Below are 12990 nucleotides of genomic sequence, written 5' to 3' on the forward strand. Positions count from 1 at the left end.
TTTTAGGCAGGAAAGTAATTTGCTTCTTTTCTGAAGTTTGAATATTTACGAGAAGTAGCATAGTTGGGGAAACAATACTGAAGACCTCTAAAGCAATTAGCATGCACACAATACTACTATATACACTAAATGCCATGCACAGTACAGTGCGGGTGGCTACATTTAATTTTCATAGGGAACCAGGAAGTGAAATGCTATATACTTCAAACACACTGATATAAGCAGGTATATACAGCCTACAGTATCTTGTACTGTATTACTATGCTGTTGGCTTTCTCACTTGTATAACTACAGCGTTCCATGACTGCAGTACATACAGTGCTATTCATAATAAATGGAATAGGGAGGGGGGGAGATATGGGGGTTAAGGGGTACCATGTACTGTAGGGTCATAACAGGGTCATAGTGGTTGAAGTTGCTAGTGGTCACATGAAGCCAGTCGAAGTTCAAATGAAGAACTCAACTTTCATAAGGATTTGCTCATTCCTGCCCCAGCCCCCCCCTCCCCCTCCCCAATCTTCAAACAGTTAACTCTGGCTTTGCCTTCTGCTGACTGTGAGATGTCTTACAGCTAACCTCATAAAATTTATTTGTCTTCCTCCGTACCAGCTTTCCACTGCAAATGTATAGACCCGTGGCTGACCAATAACCGTAGGACGTGCCCGATCTGTAAACGTAAGGTCGTCCCTCCCGGCATCCCGGACTCCGACGACGAGGATTCGGAGGACAGCAGCGGGGCGGATGAGAACACCCCGCTCTTGGGCGGTGCGTCCAATCGCTCCAGTCCGATCCCAGACGAGTCACAGTGGGGTGCGGTCGGAGGTCACAGGCGACCGGAGGCGGTCCTGGATCCTCCACTCAGTCAGACATCGGCACCCGTCTGCGAAAGTTACGACAGCGGAATTGCCAACAACCCAGCGACAGACCGGGAAGATGACGGGATGCTAGAGTTAGAGTCCTCGGACCAGGTACACAGGAACGTCGTGGTACGAAATGTATTGCTGGACTTAGACGAGACGGACCACAGACCGACTCCTATCGTTTGATGCAGAGAGGAGCATCAAAGGCCTCGATTGAAATGCTGCAAGGACACACACACAAAAAAATTTAAGGGAAAAGAAAGGATATAACCCCATGGTGTCGTGGTTCAAGAGAACCCTGAAAATCTGAATATATTCTGCGGTGCACTTTGATGAGCAGTACTTGAAAATAAGATCCAGTTCCTTTCGGAGATTCACATATGTACGGTTTATGTTCCACTTAATACATTGATAGTCATATGATTTAGACTGGGCGGTCGTGGGCTTAGTTCTGATTACATGATCAAGTTTACGTTGAGAAGATTTGTTGATTTGCATGTTGTTTGTACTGTCATGAAAAGTGTCTGGGGGACACTTTTGTAAGGTTCAAATCAAATCTGTTAATCCTCTCTTCTTGATGTAGTTAATCACTTTTGATAATCAGATTATTAAGACTGGGCGGTGGTCTTGGGCCTGGTTCTGATTAAATGATCAAGTTTACATTGTGCAGTAATTAAGTTGAAAATTGTTGATTTGCTCTTTACAAATTGTTTTATACTGTCATGAAAAGTGACTGGAGGACACTTTATTGTTAGGCTCAAATCAAATCTGTTAATCCTCCTCTCTTTTCCTTTTGTTTTTTTTCTTTTGATGTAATTAATTAATCTTAGTTTGACCAATCCTAACTAGAAATAATAGAAGTACTCTGCAGGTTTGAGGATTTAGGTTTAGACAAGATAAAGTTTTAATCTTGTCCAGGCACTGCCATTATTCTAGAAATTTGTGACATCAAAAGTGCAACTAGGAGGCAAACCTTTTCCAATCTCTTTTTTTGTCTTTTCTTTTTATTCTGGTGTTTTCTTTTGATATATTTATAATATTGTTAAAGTGAACAGCATGTTGCTACTTATAAGCAGTTGCAGTATTAGGCCACATTAAAAACTTAATAAATTTTGTCACCTTTCTGAACGGAATTATACGAGGTGAGCTATTCTGGCACTTATAGATTTGCTCAAGTCTGTAATCTTGTGTTTGAAGGGACATCACTTAGAGTAAGATTGGGGAGAGAAAGTGATGGGGGAGAAAAGGTTGTCCCAAGAGTCTTTATCATATAAATAGATAATAGTTTATTGGGTTTGTAATACTTACTTCATGTTAAGATGTAATGGATAGCTAAATATTAAACAGTAACACTACCCAGTTTAGTATAATGGCGGCTGCCATATTACCCTTTCTATGCCACTCTCATAATCTGTTTTGTCTGGATCAACAAATTTGTAAACAATATAATGGACTGTATCTTTTGTGTTGTACATACATATGTGTGTGATGACTACTTTGTAAATGTCTTGTGGGTGGGGGGGGGGGGGGTAGCGTTAGATCCTGCTGCTGCAGTGAGTATAGAAAATAGGTGGGTTGTTGGGGAAGACATGGCAATATGCGACATTGACTTCTTTAAATGGTTGGTGTTGAATGGTTGAAAGGCTAGAAATAAAAATTGATCCTATGTAAGCATCAGTGGCCCACCAAACAGAGTGGCTGGATCATTTAATGTAACACACAGACCATTGGGTTACTTCCTCTGACTAGCCCATAACTCAGTATTAAGGACTATTAATGGGGTTCCAAATAAATGTAAGTTTGCACTGCCATTACACATTCAGCAAAGATGACAGGTGTGATGAGGTATCATCCCAGGGTGTTCTGTTAACTCCTGTAGGTTTTCTGAATTTTCAACAATGTTCTTTGGTGGAGTTATTTGAAATATTAAAGCAATGATTTAATTTAAGCCTGGAATGAAGTCTTCAGTCTATTTACCTTATGGAAGATACCCAGACATGTAGAATATTTTAAAAGTAGAATAACTATAGAAGCTTCACAACCTACAAATATTCCATTTTGGTTGCACATTTACATATCAACATTGACAAGTACTTCAGTTTATACCTCAAAGGGGCGAGGTTTGTATGATAAAGTGACTATACTTGTTTCCAGGAAATCCGGGCATGATAGTGATCCCCCTGGCACAGGTTGAAATGCCAAGGGGGGCTCTCAGTTTGTTGGTGGATCAATGCTTCTGGTCAATGGCCATGACAAGAATTTTGATCATATACAATCAATTCCTTGATGGTAACTGGAAGTGAACTGTGAATGAACCTGTAAACAATCACAGCTTAGCGGAGGTTCAAGCTGTCTCTTCGAACACGAGGCCCATACAGCTTACTTGAAATAATTTGGGGATATTCTTGGGACGGTACATTATATGGGGGGGAGGGGCATTTAATCCGAGGACTTTCCCTGGAAATCAGGTATGCGACATGTTACTTTTATTTCTATTCAAGGATGGTCTTTGTCCATCCGTTTCTAAAGTGGACATGTTGTTGTATTTGTCAATATAGATGTTCACTTTTTTCTTGTTACTTGCTTTTGGCATTTCTCAATTTTCAAACACACATTTGTAGTTTGTGGAGAGGAAGTTATTCTGAATATTCAAATCAGATTGTTGGGGCACAGGTACTTTTGTTTTATAATGTAGATATGGGGTTTTGTGTTTAGAGTTAGATTACATTTAGATTCCTTGCTACAGGATAAAGAAAGTTTTAGGGTGCAGACTGCTCCATTGGTTTCCCTTATAAAGACCAATAACTTGAAGCCATCTTCGGTTCCTAACGTTGTCTAGCCAAATCAGTGTTAACACCTAAGCAGTCTAGTTAAGCAGTCTAGTGTAGTCTAATGTAGTCTAGTCAAACACAAATTTTTGATTACATTAGAAACCTCATTTTCAATTTTTCAACATTCCTGACAATTGCAGATTTTGAGTCTTAAACAGCTGTTTGTGGAGAGGAAGTTATTCTGAATATTCAAATCAGATTGTTGGGGCACAGGTACTTTTGTTTTATAATGTAGATATGGGGTTTTGTGTTTAGATTTAGATTACATTTAGATTCCTTGCTACAGGGTAAAGAAAGTTTTAGGGTGCAGACTGCTCCATTGGTTTCCCTTATAAAGACCAATAACTTGAAGCCATCTTCGGTTCCTAACGTTGTCTAGCCAAATCAGTGTTAACACCTAAGCAGTCTAGTTAAGCAGTCTAGTTAAGCAGTCTAGTGTAGTCTAGTCAAACACAAATTTTTGATTACATTAGAAACCTCATTTTCAATTTTTCAACATTCCTGACAATTGCAGATTTTGAGTCTTAAAACAGCTGAAGTTTTCAGTCGTCTCAATTTTTCCATTCAAATAACAAAGGACATGCCTTAACAAGGCCACTGCTGACAAAAAGCTTGTTGCTTTCAAATCAGTCAAGGATTCATACAGCACAAAGCAGCAATCGGGTTCCTTGATATAATTTGTTAGGTCTCGTAAAATTTGAAGCTATGCACATCATGAATTGAGTGAACACGCAGCACAACTATTTTCTCAATCCCAATTTACTTCCGATTTTGAGTTTTAAAAATTGCACACTACTGTACCTTTAAAAGTATGTAAAGTTGCTGTAAATAGGTATAATGGGTCACACAAATTCTTTTGTTTTATTAAATTTAACTATTTTCATTTTATCTTTTTTTATCATAACTGTTATAATATTAGTTCAAGTACAGCCATAATCTGTTATTTTGTGACACCTGGATAATACATATTTATTATCATGTGTGTTTTCATGTTCTATTGTCGGGTTACGCTAGTCTCCCATACATGAGTGATACTAACAAGTCGCTAAAAAGACCGCTCATGAAGTTGTAGTTTGAGAGAAACTAAACCACATTGTACAACAAACACAGCTTTCAAGTCGATGCTTCAGAAATACCTTATCACTCATCAAAAAAGTGGCGTCTATATATATTGGTTTCGATGATAATCATAACCTTTGCATTCATGATGGCGTATGTGTGTGTGTTTGTGACGCCCAGCCCGTAAACATGATTTCTCAAGAAGGGAAGTTCGGACCATTGAGTACAAGAAGCCTATTATTTTTGGAGTTCAGAGGTCATTTGGGGTCACCAGGGGTCAAATTGTGAAAACCTCAAACTCGATATCTGAAGAAGGGAAGGTCGGACCAATTTCATATTTTGTGTGTAGAAATACAACATTGAGTACAAGAAGCCTACTGTTTTTTGGTGGAGTTCAAAGGTCATTTGGGGTCACCATGGATCACTGTATGACTAAGATCAAGTATGTTGTACACCTCACTATACATTACGTCAGATTCATGAAGAAAACTGCTCGTTACATCATCGAATCCACAATGCATTTATGCCCTCTGGTTCAAAGTAGGTGTACATGATATTCATGTCAGACAATTGTTACTGATGTAGTGAACCAAGAATACTGCATATAAAAGACTAAAATAGTACAATGAAAACAAGAAACATATGTCCATGGAATCTTTGGGACTTAACAACTTTCCATTTTATTTCAAATGCAAATTCTGCAGCAGCAAATAAAACAATGAAATTAATTAGTCTTTCTCTGCTCGACTCGAGTAAACAATTCTTTCAACTCTGTTAATGCTTGTTAGTATCAATAAACAAATCAAACAATTACAGTATGTCATAGATGATAATCACCAAGAAACATTAAAGGACTACTAATTAGTGCAGCATTCTGCATTGAAACATGAAATGAGTACCACTTTTCATTGGTGTATTTTGGGTTGATGATCAATGACAATTTACACAGTGCATCTTGATCAGTGACTGTTCCTTGTGGTAAATTGAAAGTTGCGATCCAAATGCAAAATGATGCTTTCCGGAAAATGGTTAGTTATGTGCTTAACTGTTACATCATTTGATACATTGCCCCAGCTAATGCTACAGAGAGTATGAGTACCTTTGTAATCACAAATAAGGCTGGGGTAGTTATGGTAGGACGGGGGGGGGGGGGAATATGCTGCCAGCACCTCGTTAGTACTGTTTCATCACTGCATGCATGTCAATAGTGAATCAGCACTAACTATGTCATGCAACAACACTCTTCACCAAAGAACAGATGATACTGACCACTCAAGACAATGCCTGAGGATTCCCCCCCCCCCCCCTTCAAAATGGAAAACTTGGCAAAGTCAAAATGCAGAACTGTTTGCAATGATATATGGCTGTAATGATTTACAAGCCTGGAAAACGACAATGCGTTTTGTAGCCTATACCTATCTAATCAGAGATGACACTGTTGCTGAGCGACCGGGTAGCGCCATGTTCTTCACAACACCACAACATATATCTGAAACATTGGTTCATGTGGTCTTTAACTCTTGCAAGAAAAAAATGTACCAAACCATTCGAGTGAAGATCATAAAATACAAACCCTGCAACACTGATCCATTCGGGACTTGCCTACTGTCCAAATACTCTCTATAAGAAAAGAAGTAACACAAGTCCCACTAGCATGAATGGAATGCTCTCTTTAAGATCAGAGACATTCACAATCAGATTACTTTAACACATGGGAAGAACGTAAAATAGATCACCAAAATGGAATTAATCAAAATCAAAGTATTCTCGGATCCAAACACCACAGTGATATCGGCATTCAAAGGGCAAGACTTTCCTTGTTATTATAATTGCTCTCCCACTCATCATCCTTGAAGCATGCAAGAGGATTACAAATCTAGACATATTCAGTGCAATTCTGAATTAACCAGACTGCTGCTCAAAACATTTTCTGGAAAAGGCACGATACCACCTCGATCGACATCCATCGTCAAATGGGGAAGCCACTTCCTGTATTCCCCCCTCAAGCACTTCAGCCAATTGAATGTGGTCTTGTTCGTTGTTTTAAACCATCTGCCGTTCTCTTCCCCTTGACTTGTCGGTATATAAGTGTATTGCCAGTAAAGTGTTGGAAGGAATTCTTAATTTTACTTATCCATATCATGTATCTTTTTTTTTTCTTTTTTTTCCATTTTTTTTTCTCTACAAAAAAACAAAAGACCGAAAGCTTGGGTAAAGAATCTTCATTTCCGTCCTTGAGACAACCGCCGTTTTTTTTAATGCAGGAAGAACCTGCACTTAAAAAGGGTTCCCTTCCAATCAGTCAAAAGATTCTGTCCAAAAGTAAAGGATATATATCCGAGTTAGTAACCTTGCTCTCTTAGATAATCTGCAACTTTTGCAACTTCTGTTGTACATTGACCAGGTTGAACGCTTTCAGGGTGGAATCCTATTACAATTGCTGAAAATGAAGAGAAATTAATGCATTAAATAATTGAAAATATTACAATTCTTGCATGTGGTAAACATGATTTCAGAAATATGGTATACCATCCCAATGCAAAAACATCACGCAACCCAACAGCCTATTAAGAACTATAGACATTTCAGCGGAGGGGGAGCATGTGAGGTGAAGGAAAGGGATATTTCAAGTTACCTAGAATGACCCTTATCTGACCTTAGACCTTGGACTTCCCATCACCATAGAATGCCTGCATGACTAGTTGATAACTACAAGTAGTTTTGGTAAAAATTAACTCGTTGCATACCTTTTAAATGATGTTCGCGAATAAATTTTATCTGTAATATCTATCCCTATATAACTGATCTATTCCTGCGCACTTGTCTATACCTCTCAGGCAATTGACGATTGTTACCAACTCTCCGTTCTATTTCGTAGCCAGGGCTACAAAGAGAACCTGCTGAAATATATTCACACTTTGACCAAGTATGACCTTACACATCTTTCTGCCTCTTAACCTTAGCAGAAATTTAGATGCTTCCTCACACCTATCAATCACTGTCACCAATTTTCATCCTGATCAGGATAAAACCGAACACTTTTCTCCTTTTAAGAACAAGGAATTCTTATTTGGGACCTGTCTAGACCACAAATGACATTTGCTCTACTTTCTGTACAAACTTAAATGACGCCCCTAACATGGGCATCAACTTGGACTACTTTCATTGGGTTGCTAAATAAGCAGCATTGTTAAACACACTTAAGTTTTTGTACTCACTATGAAGATACTCATGTGGTATGAGATTCATCTAAAGTTCCTCACTTAAGATATCATGTCTTCAAGGCTATTAAGCTCTGGTAAATATAAATGACCTCCACAAAAAGAACAAACTATTTTAGAGATGACTTTTCCAGGCATTGTTCATGTCTCTGACCTTCTTGTACAGTTCAATCGGCAACAACTCACTGTAATGTGATACCACCGCACAATATTTCCAATACAGTTTATCAACTACTCAAGCTCAAACCTCTGATCTTCACAGAAAACAAAGGGTATCTTTTTACTCTTAACGTTTCGCAGTATAGGAGAAAACGGATACCACATCAATAATTTTTCAATATATGTCAACAACAAAATTGGTGGAACTAGTACACACACTATATGTTAGCAAAACGTCAAATGCTTTCTTCACATGTAGGCACCCAGAAATTGGTGTTAATGACAAGGATTTTTTCATCCATTGAACATGACAGAATTCTACAGTAATAAACTCACCTTGTGTTGTTTTGTAACAGGCAATTCCCGTCGGACCTTTCTTTGCAAGTACTTCATTGTCATTAGCTCTTAACGTAAAATACTTTACACCGTTAATATGGACTCCAGTTGCATGAAGGGGTGAATTTTCTTTAAATCCTGCTATCAAGGCTGTAATCTCTGCTGGTTGTATCTAAAGAGAGAATGAAGCAAAAAGGTTTATTATCTAGGTGAGATGCTACTGGCATGTATATGGTAAAAATTGCTTGCTCAGGATTGCATTGCTGAATTCATTCTAGGAATTGATTTACAATATTTTTAGCAACAGGTTAACTCCATATACTCATCTTGTAGTACTTTTAATATAAACTGTGGACAGTAGCCTAATCCTTGACACCAAATGGTCAGTTCCAAGGAATCTGTTATCATCCCACATTGGTGTCACACACCTAAGCAGGAAATATGTTTTAAACCAGATGGCACCTTGGATATCATAAAATACCACTTGCATAAGGCCAAGGCTAGGTAGGATTATTGTGCCATGGCATAAGCTGAATGCTTCTGACATAGGCCTAGGCTACAGATTAAGAAATGTTGCATTTTTATTATGCAATCATCTTACGCATTACGCCAATAAAATTATAATATCCCCTTTTGGAATTTGAGGGTAGCCCAAGAGTACCAAACAGGAACTTTGCTCATTGAGATCGTCATTGTTATTAAAGACAGTGTAAACTTACTAGCACTAATTGTTGCATAGGTAGGGTAGTGTCAGTGTAAGTAGGCTTTAACTTTTAAGCTAAGCTAGGCCTATATTGGAAGGCCGTGGCTATTCTTACGACTAGTCGTAACAATTATTTATAAACTATTCTTACAACAAAGGCGAATTCAAGCACAGTTAAGTAAATAAAGCAACTGCGCATGTAATAGGGGTAACCCTAACCCTAACTTTAACCCTAAACCCCAATCCTAACCCTAACCGAAAATTATTGTTACTCCTGGTCGTAAAAATATTACTCCTGTCATAAAAATAGCAACTGCGCATGCGTAATCGGAAATTATTCTTACGAACAGTCGTAAGAATAGCCACTTTGATATTGGAAAGTCTAGTCTGTGTAGCCTAGGCCTAGACTAACTTTAGCCTAGTTTAGGCTACGGATAACATAGGCCTATGCTTACTGTTACCCAGTTGAGTAGAATAGCAGAAATGAGGATCAAAAGAACCCTTGCCCAGGAAGATAACACTGAAACTAGACTACTTAGCATAACACCTTGTTGCAATTCTCAAGTGCATTGACACTGACAGGCCTACGCTAAGCCTAACACTCGTACATGTGACGCCCAAACGTTGTGTGCAATTCACGTTAGTACTAGGCTAGGCCTAGGTCCATAGGCTATAGCAACATCCTATATTAACTAAGGGCCTTAAGCAAAGGCTAGGCCTGCTGTGTCATCTTGATCCAAGGTATCAACGTAGGCCCAACCGGTCTTAACATAACATGCACCACGAGACATGACGGCCCCAGTCTGAGATTAATCCCATATGCCATAGCAAGAAGATTTCGATAACGTGATGAAACTAATGGTATCGTTCAAGTTCCGCCCTAACGTTATGTTTATTGTAACACTAACCTTCAGGCCGGGGGAAGCTGCCCAAACACTCCCATTATGCCCTAAGATCACTCCTTCCGTTACATAGTTGGTGGCTAAAAGATTGGTAATGTATGCGTCCCAACTCATCTTTAAGCACAAATGAAGTGTTGACGATAAGTTTTAGAGAAATTCTGGTGTGCAGTGCACTAATACACCCGGAATAAAATCCAGATCAAAGTTGTGATACAGTGTTAACACGCGATACAAGAGCTAGCACGCAACTGGTACAGGGCAGCCAACCACACATTACACACTGAAAGAACTACGCATGCAGTTAGAATTCAGACTGAGGACATACACGTACACACTCAGCCTACATATTACTACACTAATATGTCCGTCTTCCGCCTAAAATGACGGAGGATTGTACGTAACATTCTTCGTCTTCGTCTTCGATACGGTGACACATCCGCAAAAAGGGACAATATCTCACCACACACACGTCAAGAGAAAAACTAGTTAAATCAATCAATGACATGTCCCTTTTTTCGTTCTATATTATATGATACCTGAGGATGGCGCTTTTCAATAAGTAAAATAACTTCTTTCCTTTTTCTCAGTTAAAAAAGTGTTAAATTCACCAAATTCACAATAGATGAGGCTTACAACAAATTCTGAAATACAAAAATGCATAGTAAAAGCAACAGCTGCTTGCCGCCAGATCTCGTTTTAAAAGTAGCTGTCTCACAACTAATTTATTCAATTACATGGATTCATCAGTGTGATTTTCATGTTTCATTTACTTCGGTGGTTATATTCATACATTTCGATTGAAGCTATTGGGTATTGTAAAATGTGTTTATAAGATGTACGCGGCTCCTAAAAGTTTCCGTGGTCAATTGCCCAGCGTGAGTTCGGCGAATAGAGCTAGCTGTGCTGCTGAGTGAATACGTATGTGGTACATACACTAAATGCAGATAATTTTGGCTCATACTACTTTTCCATGCTGATATGCACACTGTTGTACACGTTTAAAAGAACGTGGTGCCGCCTAGCGCCTGCCTTAGATGTCGAAGGTCAGATTATTTCCGCGCGTACGTGTGCGTGCGAGAGTGTGTGTATATAACTGTATACAAGCGTTGAAACCAGGAAGTTAAATGTATACGAAACAATACGTCAGGATTTTTGGAAAACGTCATGCAATAAAGTGAAGTGCCGTCCAATTAAATAATAGATTGCAGAACGCTTCCAAGATAGTCCATATGAGTGCAGAAAATACTTTATTACATAGTTTAATGTTCATTAGCTTACTTCAAAATAATATGGAATCTGGTTAAACAGTTCAAATACAAATTGTCGTCTTTCCCGATTATTTGTATGGGCAAAATCGAGGCTTTTGTTTCAAATATGTCGACTTTCGTAGCGTTAGGCATACCGGTGTGTTGTGTTATGGGGTTTCCCCTGCGTAAAGGTGGGGAATCCCAATATGGGTAGGTAATTTCCCTAGCACGCATGTATGCGTTGTATGTAATGATGGCATGCATGCGTTGTGCTAAATGGTACGGTAGTTCAGTTGACAGGATGTGGCATCCTCAACCAGAACTTCGTGGAAAACAAAAATGATAACGCTTAGATGCACAAAGCCGTAATCATATGAGTAGACGAAAACTAATAGGATGGAGTGCGGAGGGCCGGTTAAGAGTAGTGATCTAAGTCGAATGGTCAGTGTTGGAAAACTTTTCCGCAGTTACAACTGTAGGACTGTGAATAGCTAAATTTATATCAGGATTATAACATTTAAATTTACAAATAAATTACTACACTTGTACAGAATCAAAAGCAGTGCTAGAGATAGTATTGCAACTTATTAACATATGTAATGTGAAAATGATCACAATAAACTTAATCGGTGCTCGAGGGGCTGTTTGATGCATAACATCGGTTGTTCACCAACGATTCCGTTAGTTATTGATAAACTTGCTAGACTACATGACATGGTCACGTTCGAATAAAAAGCCGTTTCTCTTGTTTTATAAGGCGTTCACCAATCCTGACATCCAATTACCATATTGACAAACTACGCTTCGGGAAAAAGTGTTAAAGTATTAACCCCCCACCTACACTTCACCTATTCAGTCATACACCAACCCCCCCTAACCCCCTAACCCCCCCCCCCCCCCCACACACACACACATGCTGGTTGTTCTGCCTACATTCTGTCACTATCGTTGTTTGGCTAACAAGGACAGTTAATGTGACATTAAAGGAGTAGACAAGTTTTCACCGGAAGCTGACTGCTTGCAAGAAACAAAAAGCAGGAATTGTGGTAAGAAATGTTTATACTTTTATTACACCATTATGTATAATATTGTTGTAAACAACTTGGACTAACTGAAATGCCGTCTACAATTTATGGATAAAGCGGTTCCGTTCAATCGGTGAAGGAACTCAATGCCAAAGTTATCAGAAATAATTCATTGGCGTGCACAACTCCGGGTAGACGAGGGTCCACCCCTCTCCCCCCCCCCTCCACACACACCTTCCATTTCTTTTCTTACCACTGCTACGGGTGTACACTTCTTTTCAAAGTTCACACAAAAACTCAATAGTATTAGTAACAATACCTTGTGTTTAGAATGTACCACTAGTCGTATTAATATTCTTTTTTTCTGGGGGGGTCCCCTAGCTCCCCTCCGACAGTGTATTCGCCCAAGGAGCCACATCCCTCCCATATACTATTCTTCATTCGCCTCTGGTCCATTAAAGCTGCAGCAGTCCCTACCTAAATCAGTCGGGGAGGGGGATTATTCCCCCATCCTTCCCTTCCATTTTTTTTTATTCCTATGCACGCCACTGGAGACAAGACAATAATCCTGTAAGTCAAGCAAGAAATGTTAAGATCAATAAAAGGTCAAAACCTGTATGAAGGGGGTGGCGGGGAGTGGGGTTACA

General features: G+C 39.1%; 2 protein-coding genes across 5 annotated transcripts in view; one reads left to right on the forward strand and one right to left on the reverse strand.

Moving 5' to 3' along the window:
- LOC139974636 (E3 ubiquitin-protein ligase RNF13-like) overlaps positions 1-6929 on the forward strand; it is a 69484-nt gene extending 62555 nt beyond the window's left edge. For all 4 annotated transcript variants that reach the window (XM_071981851.1, XM_071981854.1, XM_071981850.1 and 1 more), the window contains exon 10: positions 610-6929. In XM_071981851.1, the coding sequence (XP_071837952.1) occupies positions 610-1046 (437 nt within the window). In that variant the 3' untranslated portion in view covers positions 1047-6929. The remainder of the gene's footprint in view (positions 1-609) is intronic.
- Positions 5400-10381, reverse strand: LOC139974643 (profilin-A-like). The gene is made up of 3 exons (XM_071981870.1): positions 10078-10381; positions 8467-8638; positions 5400-7190 (listed from the first exon to the last, which is right to left on the reverse strand). Exons 1-3 carry the CDS (start codon positions 10183-10185, stop codon positions 7093-7095), a joined length of 378 nt encoding a protein of 125 aa, XP_071837971.1. The 5' UTR covers positions 10186-10381; the 3' UTR covers positions 5400-7092.
- Positions 10382-12990: the final 2609 nt, after the last annotated feature.

Source organism: Apostichopus japonicus, chromosome 10 (assembly GCF_037975245.1).
Source record: "Apostichopus japonicus isolate 1M-3 chromosome 10, ASM3797524v1, whole genome shotgun sequence".
Classification (NCBI taxonomy): Eukaryota; Metazoa; Echinodermata; class Holothuroidea; order Aspidochirotida; family Stichopodidae; genus Apostichopus; species Apostichopus japonicus.

Excerpts from the sequence above, each read along its gene's own strand:
- LOC139974643 (XM_071981870.1), bottom strand. The coding sequence starts at position 10,185 with ATGAGTTGGGACGCATACATTACCAATCTTTTAGCCACCAACTATGTA. Across the intron at positions 8,639-10,077 it reads CAGCTTCCCCCGGCCTGAAG|ATACAACCAGCAGAGATTAC; the intron begins GTTAGTGTTACA and ends TTCTCTCTTTAG. Across the intron at positions 7,191-8,466 it reads CTGTTACAAAACAACACAAG|CAATTGTAATAGGATTCCAC; the intron begins GTGAGTTTATTA and ends CTTCATTTTCAG.